The sequence below is a fragment of the Gnatocerus cornutus genome, chromosome 9, assembly GCF_029298725.1.
Source record: "Gnatocerus cornutus isolate USDA-ARS CGAHR chromosome 9, icGnaCorn1.1, whole genome shotgun sequence".
In the NCBI taxonomy this organism is placed as follows: domain Eukaryota; kingdom Metazoa; phylum Arthropoda; class Insecta; order Coleoptera; family Tenebrionidae; genus Gnatocerus; species Gnatocerus cornutus.
In genome coordinates, this window is record NC_142241.1 from 9,301,713 (window position 1) to 9,322,423 (window position 20,711).

General features: G+C 35.2%; 2 protein-coding genes across 2 annotated transcripts; both read left to right on the forward strand.

Moving 5' to 3' along the window:
- The first annotated feature begins 2,209 nt into the window (after window positions 1-2,209).
- LOC148168646 (uncharacterized) lies at window positions 2,210-8,382 on the forward strand. The gene is made up of 3 exons (XM_088045226.1): window positions 2,210-2,280; window positions 2,568-6,609; window positions 6,680-8,382. Exons 1-3 carry the CDS (start codon window positions 2,269-2,271, stop codon window positions 8,317-8,319), a joined length of 5,694 nt encoding a protein of 1,897 aa, XP_087901352.1. The 5' UTR covers window positions 2,210-2,268; the 3' UTR covers window positions 8,320-8,382.
- Window positions 8,383-8,793: 411 nt separating this feature from the next.
- LOC148168647 (pancreatic triacylglycerol lipase-like) lies at window positions 8,794-20,697 on the forward strand. The gene is made up of 11 exons (XM_088045409.1): window positions 8,794-9,262; window positions 16,068-16,249; window positions 16,313-16,467; window positions 18,422-18,688; window positions 18,738-18,875; window positions 19,213-19,300; window positions 19,569-19,680; window positions 19,730-19,830; window positions 19,878-20,078; window positions 20,129-20,459; window positions 20,507-20,697. Exons 2-11 carry the CDS (start codon window positions 16,129-16,131, stop codon window positions 20,634-20,636), a joined length of 1,644 nt encoding a protein of 547 aa, XP_087901535.1. The 5' UTR covers window positions 8,794-9,262; window positions 16,068-16,128; the 3' UTR covers window positions 20,637-20,697.
- Window positions 20,698-20,711: the final 14 nt, after the last annotated feature.

The following is a 20,711-nucleotide window of genomic DNA, read 5'->3' on the forward strand; positions in this document are numbered from 1 at the left end:
TTTTTTTGTTGTTTAATCTGTGCAGTAATTCTTAAATTTTTTTGCTTTTAAAAGTAAGCTCCAGATGTTGCGGAATACGTATTCATCAGTTAGGCAACCAAATAAACAGAATTTAATAAAACCCAAACTATTCATAATATAATGACGGCCAAAATAAAGTGGTACAGGTCTTGAACAACATTGAAATCCAGGCCAAAAAACTACTTATAAGACGTTATCATAACTATCAATATGTATGTCTATTTGGACAAGTCGTTTTCAACAACAATAATTATTATCATTATGCCTACTTTGAAAGTCTGTTTTAGACAGTTTAGTTTTTGAAAAAATGTGGTCCATGACTTGTACCACTTTATTTTGGCCGCTACTGTTAATAATAAACGTACCAAGAAAGTCATAATGGACAATAATAATTAAAAAAACTGAACTATACTAGGAATATCCATAACAATTTTTTCTTTCTATTGGTGGTTATTTATCACCACTCTATAAAAAAATATATGAAATATACAAAATAAAATAGTAGAGCTCTTGAATGACATTTTTTTTTTTTTAATCCAGGCTAAAAATTAAACTGTTAGGACGTTATTATAACTACCAATAAATAGACATTTTATAGGAGTAATTTATTATTAACCTACAAGGGGTAATCTGTGTCTAACAATGTAAAAGTGATTTGTGGATTGCAGATGCATTTAAAAATAAAAGAATGTATAAGAAGTCTACAACTGTAAACATGCATGTCATTTATTCTTTTGTTTTATTAATGTTTTTGTTAAGTTTACAATAATTGCTTACAATAATTGAGAGATTCAGAGAAAAAGTGAAGCAAGTCCATAAATCAAAATTATTCTTATTTTTTTATTGGTTTTACTCTGTAAAAATGTCTTAAAGTTTCTTAAAGCCAGACAGCATTTTTGGTTCTATCCAGCACCAAATAAAATTTTGTTTGATGCATATACAGGTGTTAGGTAACGTTAAAAAATATGAATATATTTTATGAATAAAATAAGTTCAAATGTATGCATTTCAAATTTAGATCAAATGGACTTGGTCCATTTTTCCTCTGAATTCCCCAATTATTATTATGCCAACTTTGAAAGTTTGTTTTAAACAGTTCAACTTAAAAAAAGTGATTCAGCACTTGTACCACTTTATTTTGCCCGCTTCTGTATTTTACCACATGGAAGCGTTTGTAGTGAAGTGATGGGGGTTATTACTGAATAATAAACAGCGGCCCTGCCACTTATTCAACATACCCCCTATAAAGTGTGCAAAAATATAAAATACAAATTTTTGATATTAACATAAAGAAAATCAAAATTTCGTGGTTTATGAAAAGATTCAAAATTAGTAAATCTAATAACGAACGTTTTGTCCTTGTGGTTATCCGAATATTAAAAATGAAGGTTTTATCAGTTTCTATTGTTCTTTTTATCTCAATCATACAGAACATCTTATACAAATGAATGGATTTTAATATTTCGGATAAATATATAAATACGGAGTGTCTCAGAACTAGCGCCCCAGGGAGAAAGGCTTGTGGAGGCAACAATTCTGAACCAAAGTTTCAAAACTAAAATTTTTTAACTCAAAAAATAATCGAGATAAAACGAAAAAACGGTAGCCAATCCCGAAGTTGAACAGAATTTGAAAATCGGTAACTATGAACACATACTATCATCCATTGGTCAGATAAACATTACACTCTCGTTGCCTAGGAAATTAGAATGGGCTTTTACTCCATTTCTTGAATAAGCTTTCGGCATTGGTTGTTAATTTTTTATCCGTTTTCAAATACTATTAAACTTGGTCAATTTTTGTTTTAAAATTTACCATTTGTATTTCTGTTGGCACCCTCCTTTGCTCTCTGGGGTGCGAGTTCTGGGACATTCTGTATATAATTTAAGTCTACGCTTAAATTAAATTACCAGTATTTTCTATCTCAGCAAAACATTTTCGGAAGTCTACGCCGATGCATATTATTAATAAATTAGTATAGAGTTAATGCCAAAAAAGAATAACTCTTATCATTATCATAACAAAATTGCATCTAAATTCCAAGCAATAATTCCAAGAATTTTTTTACTCAATCCAATCTTATCAATTTTAGATTCTCGCTAGATAAATGGGCCATCATTTGCGGTATTCACAAGTTTAAAGAAGTTGCACAAAAGCTGCGAAACTGTGAGTGCTTTTTAAAGCTGTGTAAATGTATTATAATATTAGAATCTCAGTACTTCAGAAAACGAAAATTACTTTATCATAATGAATGACGATGTAAGTATCATGTTTTTTATAATTCTAGTTGTTAAATTTAGATTCTGAAATCAATTTTTTTACTTCATAAGAAGTGTAGCAAATCTTGTAGAAAATAAAATATAGACGCAAATATAGAAACTAATTTATTCCGTGGCATTTTTATTAATCTAAATCAAAAAGAACAATAGACAAAATAGATTTATTTTACGCTTTGATTAGATTTGAAATTACGATAAAACTTTCTTATCAATTAATTCCGGATTAGAATTAAATTTCAAATTTTCAAGAGCGAAACCCTTTTCCAGACATTTAAAAAACGCCCTGGAACCACAGACCACGGCAAACCGTATGAAGACCTCAATGTTTCCAATTTGGTACTAAAACTAGTCCGCGACAAGACTATTGACGAATTCAAAATCGCATCAAACCACGACAAATACGACAGTTTCGACGACATAATCGTCGAGACGACATCTGCGGGGAAAACTGTATCCTCAGCTTTACAACTCAAACATTCCGATGGTGGCAAAACTCTTTCCATTAATAGTTTAAAAGAAGGATCGAATTTCATAGTTTCTAAATACTTCGAAGCGTACAAGAAGATCAATAGTGACACCCACAGATTCATTTTGTTTACTAACCGGAAGTTTAATTATCCCGATGGCACTGAAATTTACTTCGATCAACAAGACTTTTCTGTAAGATTAATGAAGAGGGATGTCGATCCTCTTATTTGTAATTCACGATTGGGTGTTTGTTATCAATTCACACATCTCAGGAGCGCCGGAGCTTCGCTTTCTCAACAACAACGTGATTATCAGAAGTTTTTTGAAAAGTTTTTCCTGTATACGAACCAAGCAAATGTTGTACAGTTGGAAAAGAGCGTCTCGATGGAGTTTCAAAAAACTTTTTCTTGTAGCGATGATGCATTTCAACAGTACCATAAGTTCATAACCGACTGGTCTGATGACACTGGAAATAAAAACATGTTGGTGAAGGATCAAATGAAGAAAGTCATCGCATTCTGTGTACTTTCTAAACTGATCAAACCGTTGTCTTTTGGAGAACTTAACAAGAGAATGATAATTTTAAGAAACGCGATGTTGAAGTTTCAAGTTACTGTTGTCAAACGACAGTGTTATGAGCAGGTGAAGCAGTTATGGGGAGACAAGCGCAAGGAGCTTGACGATAAACTACAAGAAGTGAACAAAGTAAAAAGTCGCTACAGGCTAAAACTGAAATATGTAAAATCCGCTGATGAGATCGACGACAATAACTGTTCAAAGTTATTATGGATAATGGGAATCTCTCCGCTTATTGTTTTATACGACCGCTCCACCTACGAGATTATCCAGTTGTGCACCAGCGAGAAGTTTGTTGTTCTTGGTCAGATCAATGAAGACGAACTTCAAGATTGTTCTGTTTTTCAGAACCTATCAGATTTGTTTTCCATGAGTGAAGACTACATCAACGTAACCAAAAAATTGAAATATTCAGTTCAAGGAAAAACCAAACAAAGTCTCCAGTGTTTACTCCATCAGGATGAAGAAGTTGCTCAAAACATCTCAACTGACGATCTTCTCGGGTTGCTGGAAGGACCTGTTGTCACCGGTGGTGGCCAAGAAGTCATACCAACTCCTTATATGGATCGGAATCTTATCAGAAACATCATCAACTATAAATATTTGAATGAAATAGATAAAAACACAGTTATCGTCATCGATTGCATTAGTAGAAACGACACATTTAAAAATCGTGTCCGCAACTTCAATCTTGTGGACATAAATGACCACCTGACTCGAAAGAATATCAATGTTAAATCTAAGGATTCCAATTTCGTCCCAGACTTTTTCGTGAAGGAAACCGAGTGCTCAGCTAAAGATTTCCAGAGGATTTACGAAAAGAACGTCAACGCAAACAAAGGTCACCATTTTTCCCTAACAGCCGATGGTCAGCTTGAATGGGTGCACAGTGAAAGTACCACTGAAGAACTCAAACCGTTCCTCGCGGAAAACGGATCCACTTGTGAAACTGCTTTGTGGTCTATGAAAAGTACATTTAATCTAATTATAGGGGAACCGGGCATGGGAAAGTCGGTGATGATGAAGAATCTGAAGAACAATTCTTCTTCAGCTGTGTGGACACTTCTTTTTGATACTGAAGACATTAAGAAAATGTTGAAAAGTGATGCAATTGATGTCTCTAATTTTATCCTAACAGAGAAGTATCCAAGTCTCACTTCTTTCGAAAAGAAGCTATTGAAGATTTTGATAAAAAAGAACCAAGTGGTGTACGTATGGGACGCTTTAGACGAGATTAACACTGAAGATCTCCAACGCATTACCGATCTCATTTTGGAAATCTGTCGGAAAAAGATTCGCCAGTGGGTAACCTGTCGGTACTACTTAAAAAATTCCTTAGAAAGAAAGTTCAATGTGTTTGCCAAAAAAATAATTCAGTTCACTGAAGAACAACAGAGTCAATACATTCAAAAGCGTCTCCATCATCAAGATTCCGACGTGACGCTGAAGATCAAGAACCTGATTGTGAATAATGAAATTTTGGGAATACCTCTTCAGATCTACATGTTAACAGAGCTCTTCCGCGAGGATCCAAAGCATTACTCTCAGCTTTCCTCGGATATCTTCAACGTTACGAAGCTTTACTTGTATTTCGTCTCCGAAAAGTTTAAAATCTACTTCAAACGACAAAACGTGGACTCTGAGCACGTACGTGATCATGTTAAAAACACAAGACGTGATCAGTACCGGATGGCTTCTCTGCGAGCAATTGTCCCTTTTCTTCTTAAAGAGACAGATAAATGCAACGAGTTTCTTGAAGAGATTCGGAATAAAACCGACCCTGTTGGCATTATCACGGAAGTCACCAACGACAATATTCCGCATTTTATTCACAAATCCTTCGCTGAGTACTTCGTGGCTGTGTATTTCGTTCAAACCAAAAACAAAGAACTAAGAAATATTATTTTTGACAACACTCTTAAAAACGTGAGATTTTTCTTTGATCTACTGATGGCAGAGGAGTCACCCGCGCACGTCGCTGTGATGTACAAAAGTGTTGAGACTTTGTATAAGCTTAGAGACACTTTGGCCAATTCTAAGGACCTGGGGATGAGGAATCTTTTGCATTTGGCATGCTCGTGGGGACAAGAGTACCCGGAGTTTAAAGTCTACTTTAATGGCGATGCGTACATCATGGACACCTCAACGGAGAAGAACTTTTCCGTGACAGAAGAAGATCCAAGATATGTGGAAATGTTACACCTCTTGCTGGATAAGTGCCATGTCGCTGAAAAAGATGAGTTGTTCCTTTACAGTGCGTTAACTTATGCAGAGAAAACTAGTAGTTTGTTTGCAAAGACTATCATCTTGCAACAGGGAAAAGAGAAGTTTACGTTCGAAAAAGATTGGTCCATGGCCAGCATTTTGTACTACGCAGCAAAATTTGGTTACCTTGAAGTGTTTAATTTGTATCTTGATCTACCTTTGATAAGGACTATTTACAAAGAAACTTATCTACACTTGTGTGTTAGCCAAGAAAAAATTCTGCAAATAGTTCTGGACATTGACGTGTACTTGAACAATATCGACAAACAAGATGTAACTGGACACACCGCATTATCCAGAGCTTGTCAAAATGGTGAAGCCAACGTCGTCAATCGGCTTCTCAGCTGCAACGCCAACATTAACATTCCTTCTCAAGATGGCCGCACGCCTTTACATCACGCTTGTCAGTCCGGCCACTACAAAATCGCCCGACGTTTGATCCAATACGGCTCCAAAGTCAATGTTAAAGACGATAAAAACTGTACGCCTCTTCACCTCGCGTGTTTAAACGGCCACAAAGACGTGGTGGAATTGCTAGCGAAGAAGAACGCGGATGTTAATCAGGCCAACAGTCAAGGCTGGACTCCACTCCACTCCGCTTGCATTAACGGACACTATCAAATTATTGAACTCTTAAAAAATGCAAATGTTGATATTAACATCTCTAAAGTGATTAATATCCCCAATGATATTGATTGGACGCCATTACACTCGGCGTGTTGGTACGGTCACACGCAAGTTGTTGAGATTCTGGTTCGCTTCGGCGTTGAACTTAATCGAGCTACGAAAGACGGACAAACTCCTTTACATTATGCTTGTGAAAAGGGTTATGAGAGAATCGTAGAAATTTTGTGTGCCAATGGGGCCCAAACTGATATTCTTTGTGCAAAGAGTTGGATGCCACTACATGTAGCTTGTCACAACGGACATTCTAACGCGGTGCAAATATTGCTAAATTTTGGACGCATTGAAAACTCTGAAGAAGAAAATAACGTACAAAGTGAGTAGAATCGGTTTATTTTAGGTTTGTTAAAATGGTGGATGCGCCGGGCTAAGAACGTATTTTGCAGATCCCGCCGTAAACGCCCCAGGCAACAACGGCGACACGCCTCTCCACGTCGCCGCCTCCAAAGGCCACACTCGCATCGTGCATCTCCTTCTAGATAACGGCGCCGCCATTAACACCCCCAATGACAGTCGGCGAACACCACTCCACTCAGCGAGCCAACAAGGCCACAACAAAACTGTGGACGTTCTAATTTCTCGAGGGAGTGATGTTAACGCCCGCGACAACAAAGACTTAACACCGCTCCACTTAAGTTGTATGAAAAACCATTACAGTGTGGTGAAGCTTCTCACTGAGAACGACGCGGATGTGAACGCGATTTCCAAGAACAAAAGCACTCCTTTACACTTGGCGTGTCAATGTGGGCATGACCAAACCGTACAATTACTGTTAAACAAAGACGCGGATGTCAACGCCGCGGATGGGAAAAATGTGACGCCTCTTCATGTTGCTTGTTTCAATGGGTATGATAAGATTGTTGAGAAACTGATGAAGAACCTGAAGAATGTTAACGTTGCTACAAGTGATGGGTACACTCCTGTACATTATGCGAGTCTTCGAGGCCACGTCAAGACTTTAAAGAAGTTGATTTTATGCGACGCGGATTTGAATCTAAGAACTGAAGATTTGAAGACGCCTCTTTACAGCGCGTGTTGTAACGGACACACGGAGGTCGTGAAATTGTTACTAGAGCGCAGTGTTGACATTAATGCTGCTACAAACACCGGAAGCACCCCGTTGCACGCAGCGTGTGAAAATAACTATTTTCAAGCAGCGTGGTTGTTAATAACATCAAACGCCAAACGTAATAGTGTGGATCAACTCGGATTTACACCTCTTCATGTGGCTTGCAATGAAGGACACTCGGAAATCGTCCGGTTGTTGATAAGTTCTGAAGGTAATGTGAATGCAACGACCCGCCAAGGGTTGACACTTCTTCATTTAACATGTCTTAACAAAGACGTGAAGATGTGTCAATACGTTTTGGACTGTGCAGATCGTTTTTACGTGGATATTGATGTTAATATCGGTGATCTACAAGACAGGACGCCTCTTTTCCTAGCGTGTCAGTACCAACAAACCGACATCTTCAACGTTCTTTTAAAACGTGGTGCAAAAATCCACCCAAAAGACAACTGGACGCCGTTGCACTACGCCTCGTTTCTTGGACAAGAGCAAATGGTTGAGTTTCTTCTCCAGCAATACCATGTTGAACTTCCAGATTTCAACGAACGATCTCCTTTGTACTACGCGTGCAGAGGCGGTCACTATTCCATTGTCAACTTGCTGATTAAACACCAAGTGAATGTCAATACTAAAGACTTTGAGGGCCGGACACCTCTTCACGTTGCAAGCGAAGAGAATCATCCTCGTGTCGTTCAACTGTTGATCGAGAACAACGTTGAAGTGAATGCCAAAGATAAAGATGAAAGGACACCACTTCATGAGGCTTGTGAAGGAGGACATATTAGAGTTGTGAAGTTGTTGGTGAAAGCTGGCGGTAATGTGAAAGCTCGGACTAGTGTTGGAGCAACTCCTTTGTATCTCGCGAATAGGAAGAAGCAGTACGAAGTTGTTGACTTTATGACGGACTATTTTAAAAAAGAAACGTGTTGTGTTATGCCTTGGCGGCGCAAGAAGTGACGAGAGACGAAGATTGTTCATTTAAAATGTATTTATTGTTATCATAATAAATTATTTGTTGTATTTTAGTTTCATTTTGGAAATTGTTGGTCGTCTAAGTATCGAGTCTGTTCTTGGACGCAAAGATTATCGATGGTATTATTTTCCAAATTATGTACTGCAATATCTAGATGTTTAATTTACAATGAGGAAGTTAAGTGCGATGTAACCGGAAATGTTAAAAAAAATCATTCAGTTTCACATACTCAGTTAAGTACATAATAATTTCATATTGCACTTCCTGCTGACTGAGGATGAGCCCAACATAAATCGTCATCATTACGTTAGTTTTTGTTTTTTTTTATTTATGGATGTTTATTTACATGTAGATAAAATCTCTGAAGAAATGTCCGAGTAAAAATCCAAAACAAGTCCCCTCCAGCTCGGCTCCCACCACGTCTTTGTTTGCAAACAGCCGCTGGTCCCCTACCAGGGTCATGATCACCATCACAACACAACACCGTCGTGACGGCTTCCGGGCAAACTCCTAGTTCCGTACGTTCTCCACTTTCTCCGCGCATTTCTTTCATCATCCGTGTTCTTGAACGAAGACGCGTCACCAGGAATCGCTTTACTTTTCAGCGACTTCCTGTAATTACCAGCGCACTATATGCTCATCCTCGACACAAAGAAACCGCGTTCTGATCGAAATTACATAATTCCACGATGGGGAGATTAGAAAGTACCGAAGCCACTTAACGTGGAGCGATTTTTATTCGGTGCGCTCGAGTGGTGGAGAAAGTAAATGTTTTTAAACAATGTTTCTAGACGGTGTTTTGGTGTAGAGTGAGTACGCCTTCGGTGGTACTTGGACGGCGCGCTTGAGTGCGTTATGTAACACTTTGGAACGTTCACGTGGTAGAAGAGGTGCAGTGTGCTTCACCGATTAAAAGAAGAACAACAGGTGAGTGTCAGAGATTTTTTATAGTTGCATGAAGTGACGCCCGGAAATTTGCATAGCAAACATGCATGCTCTGATAAGTAAAAGAAAATGATGGGATCTGAAGGCTTCCGGTGTTTGTCAAGCGATAGAGTGATTATTAAAATAATAGTTGCAATCAGAAAACGATAATTTCAACGGTAACAGTTGGGTACTTCGTGTTACATTTGGTGACATAAATGGTAAATGGTAAATGTTAATTAATTAATTGATTTATTAATATTCCATAAAAATTGAACAGAAACGTGGAGAAAGTCGTCATCAAAATATAATAAAATCCGATTGAAAATCTTCCATTAAAACACCGTTAGTTTGTTTACTAACAAAAACTTCAAGTAACACCGTTACTTTTCAAAAGATATCAAAAGCCAAATCGACTTTGTTCTTTTCTTGTTGCTTTGCTTTCTACTTTATGCAAAACAATATAGTTTCTTTAATCATAAGTCAGAGAGATTTAACATTGACATGTTTTAAAGAATAATCCATGTTGAGTTCAGGTCAAATTTGAAATTCACATTTTATTAACACTTGTGTTCTTATTAGTCGGCTTTCTACTTTATGCAAAACAATGAAAATTTTCTTCAATGTTATTGTTAGATCAGTGGGAACTGACATTGTCATCGAAATTTCAATGTCAATAAATGCATAATAATGTGTTTAAGTGTTGTAAATCTTTTAAAACATTCCGGCTACCAAAAATCAATATAGATTTGCTCGTTTTTTATTTAAATATGAAAGCTGACTTTTGCATTAACCCACATAAAGAACTAAAAAAAGAAAAGCTCTTTTTAACTAAAATGTAGATAATGAACAAAAACTGGAAATACCAGCAATTATTTTGAGCTAATTTTAATAATTAGTTCAGAATACTGCAGTTTCGGAAGTAGATTTCGATCCACCAGTTCAGATAATTGTGTGTTGGTTTCATGTTTGCTTAGTGGCGTTAATCAACGCGATTCAGAAGGAAATAAAATATTATCTAACATAAAAATGTCCCAAAATTTTATAATTTTCCATTATTATTACAATAATTGTGAAAACTCTAAAAAGTCATCAAAATTGTTTTTGTGATTTCTCTATTTTATTTTATATTTGTATTTGTCTTGTTTCTTTACATTTTTCTTCATTTAATTAATTATGCGTATTTATTAATTTCTTATTCTTTTTTATTATATCAAGATGGAATAATAATTTATATGCTGTTAACAATAAAACATAACATGTATAATTCATACTTTTTTTCTGACCTTTTCTTACTTTTACGCTGCATTAAAATGCAATTAAAGTCTTGGAATATTTATCTATCTTCCTCATGTTAACGTTTATTTATGGTTTTTTACACTATTTAGATACATGTTTATTTATAAGTTATATTGCAGGAAAGAATAATTTTTCATTATCAATAATACATAATATCATTATTTGTTGTTTTTTTTTAATTGATAAAATTTGTTTTGGATTTCTAATAATAAATTTAGATACTTTTTTTGTGACTTTAACAAGCTTTTCTTATTTTAAATTATCAGATTTTTACATTTACACATTTTTACAGATTTTACATTCAAAAAATAAGGATCGGATTTTTAAATTCACTTTTTTCAAGACTCTACCTGTGCATATAGAGCTATTAAATAAAAAAATAGACCAAACAAAAAAACACAACGATTGTTCTAAAATGGAGCGTTTCAACAGAACTCGTGTCATCAGAAGGACGATCGAACTCGATGTCGAAACAGCACAAAACCTTTTTATATTGTCACCTTATGTTTCTCTTCGCGTTGTTGACTCCGCTTTTAATTTAATTGGCACTTAAATTCCTCGTAGTGGTACTTAATAAAAGTAACTTTTGGTTAAATATTTTTTTCGCTTTCTATAGAACACATTTACATTTTAATCGTCCTCAAATTCATGTAGGTCAAAGCAAGCATCAAAATTTCAACGTTTTTGCATTTTGTAATTTTTTTCCGGCAATGATTCTATTGTTACACGTGCGTCGTACTTTAAATTTGAATTTAGTTACAACAGTGTTGCACAATTATTGCATCGGCGCCAATAAAAAACACTATCTAATAAAATTTATAACTGTGAAGCCAAACTATCTTAATTTATTCAGTAAAAGTGGTCGAATTCTTTCGACAACTTATAGTTTTCCGATGCATAAATTTTGCTTTTAAACGAAATGGAACTCTTTTTTGGCCAATTGGTACCCAAGCAAGCATGTAGTGTAAACATGGTTTTTTAATTGAGGATGACTTTCGACAATGATTAAGGAATAATTTAATTGGTACTGGAAGCGAGTTATTAAAAATGATGAATATTCATCATTTTAATGGCCGTATTGTTTTTACGAAGGAATTTTTGAAGTACTATTAAATTAAATCAAATATCACTGTAATTAACTAACATCGCATGCGTTTTATGCATTAGCACAATTATTTATCCATTTTGGGTAGGAATTATGCCATCAGCAGGAACCAACAACCCAAACTTTGAAACTGGTAAAGTCAACAATTGCATGACATGAACAAATAATTTATTTACTATGTCAATTGTCCGTCGACAATCGTAATCGCAGGTAAACCGGTTGCTTAACATTTTTTGCAATTCGTAAGGTTAAATACATCGAAAATTGTTGCAGCTTTCGTCGGCGCAAAAAAGATGTCAGGTATTGAAATGACTTTTGCTTTCGATGGAGGTGACCATTCTTGGCAAGGACGTGACGGCCAAGTAAGGAACAATGCGTGATTTTTTAAATTGGTCAGGTACAGTTGTGTACCGAGCGCTCTTAATTTCAACAATTTAATGTTGAAGCAGTGGAGTAGAAAATTGACGATTGCGGTCAATAAGGAAAGAATTATCTGCGTAATTTGTGGAATTTTAGCGGGCTGTAATTAGTACTAATTGGATCGACTAATTAATATTGTTAACTGTTTAGTGATTGCAACGAGTTAACGATTAGGTTTGTCAGTTGAATACAAGGTTGGAAGACAGATTATAGAACAGAATTTTCCAGAACTAGATATTTAGGGCAAGTTCTAAAATTTTTAATTTTTAAATTTTTAGATAGTCCAAATAATTTTAGCTAATTCAATCCAAAGATTGCAGATATTTCAGATGAGGTGTTAATTCCAATTCTTTCTATTTATGTTGTGTAATCAAGGAAGAACCTACTAATTTTCTGGAAAAATATCAATTTTATATGATGTCTTCAAACATTGGTTGTGCTAACAAAACATATTTTATTGCATTGTAAAGTATAATACTTCTACAATTTTACGGCCATTGTGTCGCATTTTATGGTTTAGGCTTCCAGCGATTGTGATAATGTAATTCAAGTAGCCCAATAGACAGAATCTCCTGAATAACATTTTTACATAAATTTATGGACTCTCCTTTTTATTAACCACTGTGCTCGTAGTGTATCGATTTGTATGTCACAAATTTGTTAATATTGAAGGTGTTTCTTAGTGTTTAATGTTTCCTTCATTCCAAAGCAGATGCTAATTTTCTTCTCCAAGTGTCTTGATCACTGGAAATTGAGTCTTCTGCACGTTTTAAAAATTCTCAACTTGTCTTTTAGCCTTTGTTATCGTATTTTGCAATATTCTTTTATATTATCTTACTACTAGCATAAACATGATTTTAATGTAATATTCATGACACACTTGTATCATAAAGAGCCTTTGATTAGTAGTACAAACAATTGTAGTGTTATGTTCATTTGCCAACATGCATTAATTACTTTTTGAAAGATAAATGGGAATAACAATAGTTATTTTTGTTACGAGTACAAGTACTTAAAATACAGTTTTTGCGTACTATTCGTTGCTGTATAACACTCCCAAAAACACATTCAAACATTTTAGTTGCAATGTCACCAAAGTGATTATCAGATTATTTAAAAATAAACAATTTATTTTTATAATAATTTAATAACAGGAAATAAATGTTTTATTAATTTAACTTACAAACCTAATAAATTATTCATATTCATGTACTAATTAGATCAAATAAAGTGTTGTATTAAACCACTATGCTATATTATTTGTTGTTTTTGGGATTGAGTCCGAAAAAAAGTCATTTTAAAGACTTAAATGAGTCCGTAAGATAGCTAAATATTTGCGGAAGCGCATACCTACTAAAATAGCTATTTATGTAATAAGTAGGTATATAATTTAGGTCTTTGTGGACGAGCTCTATAGTTTATGGAAGAACAAGGCCTATAAATAAATATGTACAAATTGAATACAAAGCTTTATGATCGATTTCAGTAAAGACATTTTTTTTTCAAAGCAATGAGGTTTGGCATCGAAAATTGTATATAACAATTTCACAGTGTGCTGCTTTTAGTGCCATGACTACAAACTGTGTTTACATTTAAAGTGCAAGTAAAAAAAAAATCTAAATTGTGCATAAAACGGAAAAAATTAGCAGAAATCGCATCTAAAGCTAAGGAATCTCTTCAGGAGGTAAAATTGTACTTTGTCATTAATTTATATACAAATATTTGACACTGACAAGGAGCCGTTTTAATTTATCATTACGGACGCCGTCCATAAAGAGTCACTTTATAGACGTTAAACGATACCGTAAAACATAGATTATTATACAATCGGACATAAAGGAATTTGGTTACAGATAGGACTACGTAAACTTTAAATCAGAAATTCCTGAACAAAATGAATAATTGTCCACTGAGAACTCAAAAGTCGTGTTATTTACTATCATGATAGAAACCTTTCAAGATTGACATTCTATACATTAATTGGATTCCAGTAAGATAATTATGAAATTTCATTAATCATCGATGTTACCAAAGCGCTGTTCTTCTGGCCTACTTCGGTAGATCTATTGTCCATTATCATTAGCATACACTATAAAATTAGATGAATAAAGCGTAAAATATGAGAAGTGAAAATCATATTGTAATTATTAAAAAGTTTCAAATCTGTTGTCGCCGAAAGCCACAAATACCGTAGACAACACGTTCCACTTCCATAAAAACATCTAACAATCTTATGAAACAATGCATAACCACAAATACCATTAAGTGTTCTAGCATGTTTTCCCTAATTGACCACACAGATTGTGTTCAAATGTAAACAAAGCCAGGAAGCCAAATAAATGAAGAGCACGATCAAAAAAATGTGACAAATAGCGGAAGTAGCACACTGATTAATTAGCGTAAAAAATCGCAGTTTTTTCCATTAGAAATAGTTGCAATTGTTGCAGATCTAAACACTTGTCTCTTGAATAAGTCGCCTTTAGCAATGACCCATATCTCCGATTCGATGGGTTAAAGAAAGAACCTACTTTCACGCACTTCCAGATTTACAGCACGCGAATTTCGTCCGGAAGTCGAATTCTTGAGATTTTTTACGTAACTCACTGACCGATTTTTCTAGTAAAATCATTAAAATACGAGGAAGTATGACGTAATGGTTGTTCTCGTGAATTTTGGCTGCATCAACGTGCAGAAAGTTCTTATGCAACTAGTTGTTTTGCGCATTCCAAAGGAATTATATAAGAGCTGACTTCATTCCATCGATCACAGATTTTTGAACGGAAAGATTGTTTTTTGAAAGCTTTTTCTAAATCGATTGTCGCGAGAGATTCGCCTCAATTGGATTTAGAGATAAGGAGAGAAATTGCGAGAGTACTTTTACCTCCAAGAATGTGCCTCAAGCTCCTCCAGTCAAAATCTTGGAAAATTCTGGCTCGTATCCCAGCTGCTGCTTATCATAAATTTTGCCTGTAGCTACGATTTTCTTGTCGGAAAAATTCAGTGACACTACAAAAAAACGTGAAACGATCTTCGGAAAAAGCGCGAGAATTAGAAAGGTCAAGTTTTATTGCATTTGCGAGCTGTTCGTTCACCTTTTGTGATAATAGGCGATTAATAATAAGTTAACAATTACGTTACGAAAACCGAGAAAAACATTTAGCACGTGCTTGGATCAATTACGATATTTACTTAATTAGGGTTAAGTAGGTGGGAAATTTTTGATAAGGAATTATTGTCAGGGTCGACTTTAAATTGAAACCATGGTCAACATGTTTCGAACATCTACAATGTGCCACATTTTAGCTAATTTTTACGATGGAAAATTGGGTTTGCAACATTTACTGGGCGTCCATAATTATGGAAAAACGCCGCAGTTTTCCAACAGAATTTGTCCTAGATTTTCAGTACCGATTTTTGGATCGGTGGGTAATTACTAATTATCAATTTATTATAACTGCATCAATCATTGCGCAAATATTAATTACAAATTGACTTTAACTAGGCTCGGCATTTTATGGCAAAATCGTATTTATTTTGTACATTTTTAATTGTTTATAAAGGAAATTACAAATCATGCGTCATCACGTCTTTGAGATAAACATCCTCGTGCGTTGTTTTATATCATTTGTAACTGCGACGATATCTTCATAAATAAATCACTCTTTTCTTCCTCCCGTTCGCATTCCACTCTCTCCCAACTTCGTAAAAGTCCAGCTAAACAACCCAATAAATTAGAAATGCAAATGTCTCGCCCGAACATCATCAAAAATGAGACCATTTTTTCATCAGCCGTTAATTGTGTTAGTGAAAGCTTTTCACTGAATTTCTTCCTTACATAACCCGCGCTGTTATCTTGTGTAACTAACAAACACTTGGGAAAGGTTACAAATTTGAAGATCATTAGTACCACCACTCTTTTTTCCCACCGTCCAAACTGTTACCACAGTTCAAGATCAAGCCTCAATTAACCATCCTCTCTTCCAGCGTTCGGACGAGGACGCAACTTCAGATCCATGCCTTGCAAAGAGCGGTTGGTACCAGGAAGATGGTACTGAGATGCTTCCTCCTCCTCAGTGCGGTACTCCTCTTGGTGCGAGTGGTGGATTCCGGAATTCTCGACTGGGCGAGATCTGATAAAATTGATGTGAATCTACCGTGGCTACCTTGTGAGTACTTTCACGGATTTTTTTAAGTGGCGCCGTTTTAATTGTGACACTTTCTTCTTACAGTTGAAAATGAAACGAGGTGCTACGATGAGTTGGGGTGTTTGAATATTACGAGGAGTTGGTATCATTTGATCCTGAGGCCGATCAATCTGTTTCCATTGCCTAGGAAAGTCATCAATACGAGGTTTATTCTGTATACGAGGGATAATCCAAGCGAGGTATGTATTTATTTTAAGTGTGTCGTGATGTGCAAATTCCGGGTGACACTTTTTAAGTTTAATCGCTATATTTCAATTTTATTATTTAAACAATGCGTCATCCCGAGTAAATTCGGAATCGTGAAGCAAGTCAAGCAATCATTTTTATAATGTTTTGATTACGTAACTAATTCAACTTATTCTTCCGATTTTTCGCAAGAATCTCGTATTTATTCAATGTAAAAAATCTTATATAATTGAAATTATTTTTAGACAACTCTTGATTGCTATTAACAATTTTACTACCAAAAAACAATAAAAAAATTAGCTTCACACTTCACACCTAAATGCATTCTTCCATTTGATGACGTTTAAATATTCAGTTACCGCACCTTTCCATATGAAGACCTTTCTCATGATTTGAGTTAGACAAATGATAAATTTAATAAAGAATTTTGGACATTTAATATTATTTTTTAATCAACAATGATTTATGAGATTTATAAATATTTTAATACGGGTTTGTAATTCGAAAGATTATCCGACAGTTTTCATAAAAATTTGTCAAGACGATTATTTCTTCAGATTTGTTGTTCTAATTTAGATGGTTTTCACCATTGAGCTTTGAACTATGTAGTCTCTTCTATTAAAAAAAACTTGTAAAACAAAATATCGGCCTTAAAAAATATTTTAAAATTATTTTTAATTTTCTAGAATTTATACTGAAGACTTTCAGAAAATTCGGCACTTGAGTTCCAGTTTTTATATTTTTTTTTGTAAAAATGCATAATTTATCATGAGTATTAATCTTTTATTGAACTGAGTTATAAACAGTTTGGAAATTAAGAAAAGCTTCAAAATTTGTTCCTGAATTAGACTTTTAGGTCATTCAATTTTTTTTCGGAAAGTTTTTTGGAAGAACAAATAGAGACCCCCCAAATTTCAAAAACATAAACCCTTACTAATGCAGTAGAAAATTATTGCCTTGGGTATTATTAGAAATCGAAAAAAAATATGTATTTTAAATAGACGAAATTAATGTCAACAGTAGAAATTTTAAATAATATGTATAGTCATTCTCATTATGAAACATTGACCCACACGATACCTCACATCCAACAAAAATACGGGTAATAAAAAAAACTGCAAATAAAACGCATATTTCTAATAAATTGGCTCTATTTTTATTTTTTAGAAATTCGAATTTCCTTTCCTTCATTTCGATGATAATTATAATCTTCTTGTAGAAAATGACAGTCCCTTTCTATGAGTCTATGAATAATACGTAAGAGACCGCTAATTAACTTCGTATAATGAGAACTTACGTCTAGTCATTACATCCAATTTACATCGTTTTTATGTAACGTTTTGTTTTTGTGATCATTTCTAAAAAAATTCCATTGTTAGACACCACAGATTAATAACTAATTTCGTTAATTGCATTTTCAAAACAATTCGACAAATAAAAATGTAGTGGCTTTAATGTGATCACTGGACATGAAAGAAAACTGATTTAAAAAAATTACAACCGTTATCGAAATTGATTAAAAATGTGAGACATCTCGATAATTAATTATTACCTTATTTGTATACAGCAAGTTCCCACATTTTTGTCACACGTCTTTCCATAATTACCCGAAGAATGCGCATGTATTATCGAACCGAACGCGAACATAACTGTAATATTAACAATATTAAACTTAATTAAATCTTTACGGTTCTTACTTCCTGCTGTTGCTCTTCAATTCAAAATTCCGCGCTAATGACTCTTGCATCTCCAAGTTTCTTCAAAATTATTAATAAGGTATCATCAACATCCAATTTTAACGCATTATTCGTGCTTTCAAGAGCCACAAGTAGCAAATGTCAGAGACGCCGTTTACTTCCTACATTTCACGGTCTTGAAATCAGTAATGCACCCTTTCACTTTCGTTAATCTTCATTCTCCATATCATTAATATTCATTTTTCTCCAGGGCACCTTCCTCAAAGTTGAAGATGAAACTACCGTCGAAGAATCGAACTTCGATCCTAACAAGAGTACAAAATTTATCGTCCATGGATTTATCGACACACCCTTATCAAATTGGGTGAGAGATATGAAAGATGAACTTATTAAAGCCGGCGATATGAATGTAATCGTGGTGGATTGGGCAGGGGGTAGTTTACCCCTCTACACCCAGGCTACAGCCAACACGAGATTGGTGGGGATGGAAATCGCACATTTAATCAAGTTTTTGATGGTAATTTTAATTAGAAAATTGGACAAGTTTGAATTGTTTTGGTTTTCAGAGAAAGTATGATCTTGATGCCAGCGATTTTCATATTATTGGGCACTCTTTGGGGGCGCACACGGCGGGGTATGCTGGATCGATGATTCCGAAATTGGGGAGGATTACAGGACTGGATCCCGCGGAACCTTTCTTCCAGGTAAGAGAAGTTTAGTTCCCGTTTTGGGCCTTTTATTTTTCAAATAAAATAGTGAGAATTATAGAAATTTTAGAAATTCAGGATGCCCATCGTGAAAGTCGGAGAACAAGGAATGTCATAAACTCGTAAAAATATCAATAAGAACTATAAAATAAGAGAATTAACATTAGAATTAGTGAATGCATTTAATTGAAAATCCGAAGATTTTGCAACAAAATTTTAAGAAACCTTGACAATTGATAAATCTTACGAAAGAGGGCAAGGTGGGCAACGTAATTAATCAGATCAGTGGAAATTTTAATCTTCAAGTGAAGTAACATTTTTTGTATTTTTCTAGGGCATGCCCCCTCACGTAAGATTGGACCCCTCAGACGCCGAATTCGTAGACGTTATCCACACAGACGGGAAAGGCATAATCTTTCTCGGTGAGTTTGCAATTTTTCGCATTAGTTCTGCTAGACATCAAAACAAATAGACCCGAACTAGAAACGACAATCATGGGACATAAGTTTAGCTGAGTCATAGTTTCTTTTGTATAGGCAAATTAGCATTAAAAACTTTCTCATGCAATCAAAATATGTAATAATTCAAAAATTGTGTATTGCTGAAATTCAAGAAAGCTTAAAATGCGTTCAGTCTCGTTATAAGCGACCGAGTTCAGTAGAAATTTAATATTCAAACGACTTTTTCTAGGGTATGGAATGTCACAACCTTGTGGACATTTAGACTTCTATCCCAACAACGGGAAGGAGCAACCTGGATGTGATATTACCCAAACTCCTCTAGTTCCGCTTACTCTGATCAGGTTTGTTTTGGTGGTTGGGCCAAATTTGGTTCTCATCGATTTTTTTCAGAGATGGTCTAGAAGAAGCGTCTAGAGTTTTAGTTGCGTGTAACCACGTAAGAGCCATAAAATTATTTATAGATAGTATAAACGCACAATGTCCGTATATTGGTAAGAACCTCCAACTCCCTAAAATCAAATTATTCGAGCTTTTCCAGGACACCAATGCTCAAGTTTTGAGCAGTTTATGTCTGGGAAATGCTTTACATGCAAACCGGGCTCCACCAACTGTGCTGTTATGGGCTACCACGCCAATACAAGTCCCGGAATTGAGAACAACGAAATTGCAGAATCCAAACTAACGGATCTGGTTGGAAACAAATATTTTCTAACGACGGGGCGAGAATTCCCGTTTTGTCGTAAGTATTGGCGAAACTCATTTTCGTGGCAACAATTTAACACTTTTCAGGAAGACTGTACCGAGTGAGAGTAGAATTAGCCAAACCCAGAATGGCCGAGTCGTGGGTCCAGGGGTTCATAAAAGCGTCCCTTTATAGTTCTGCAGGTGTGATCCACGTCGATTTGACACCATCTGGAGAAACTAAATTGGAGCATGGAACAACATTCACCACTGTGGTTTCCCATCCCGCTGATCTGGGAGGAAACATTAAAAAAGTCGAGCTGAGTTGGGAGTACGAGCTCAATGTTTTAGAACCAAAAACGATATGTTTGTTTTGGTGCAACGACCATCTGTACGTGGAAAGCGTGTCGGTGGACCAAATGGCGCTCCCTGGGAGAGGGTAAGAGTCTATTTTCCCCCAACTTCTTCAAACTGTTTTCAATTCAGGAAAAGAGATGCTTCGTTCTCCAACAAACTGTGCCCCAAAGGTAAGAAGACTTACTCCGACATCGCCAGCAGAGGAAAAGGAGTTTTTGTCGATTTGTGCAAACAATCCGACAAATTCGATAAAAGCTGATACAGCCCCAGTTATTAGGTTAATGTACATAATTTAATTTTATTAAATGTTGTTTTTAAAACAGGTGTTTAATTA

Bases quoted from the DNA above. Each gene is read 5' to 3' on its own strand.
- LOC148168646 (XM_088045226.1), top strand. The intron at 6,610-6,679 runs GTGAGTAGAATC...CGTATTTTGCAG, and splicing joins AGAAGAAAATAACGTACAAA to ATCCCGCCGTAAACGCCCCA.
- LOC148168647 (XM_088045409.1), top strand. From the start codon at position 16,129: ATGGTACTGAGATGCTTCCTCCTCCTCAGTGCGGTACTCCTCTTGGTG. The intron at 18,876-19,212 runs GTAAGAGAAGTT...GTATTTTTCTAG, and splicing joins CCGCGGAACCTTTCTTCCAG to GGCATGCCCCCTCACGTAAG. The intron at 19,301-19,568 runs GTGAGTTTGCAA...GACTTTTTCTAG, and splicing joins GAAAGGCATAATCTTTCTCG to GGTATGGAATGTCACAACCT.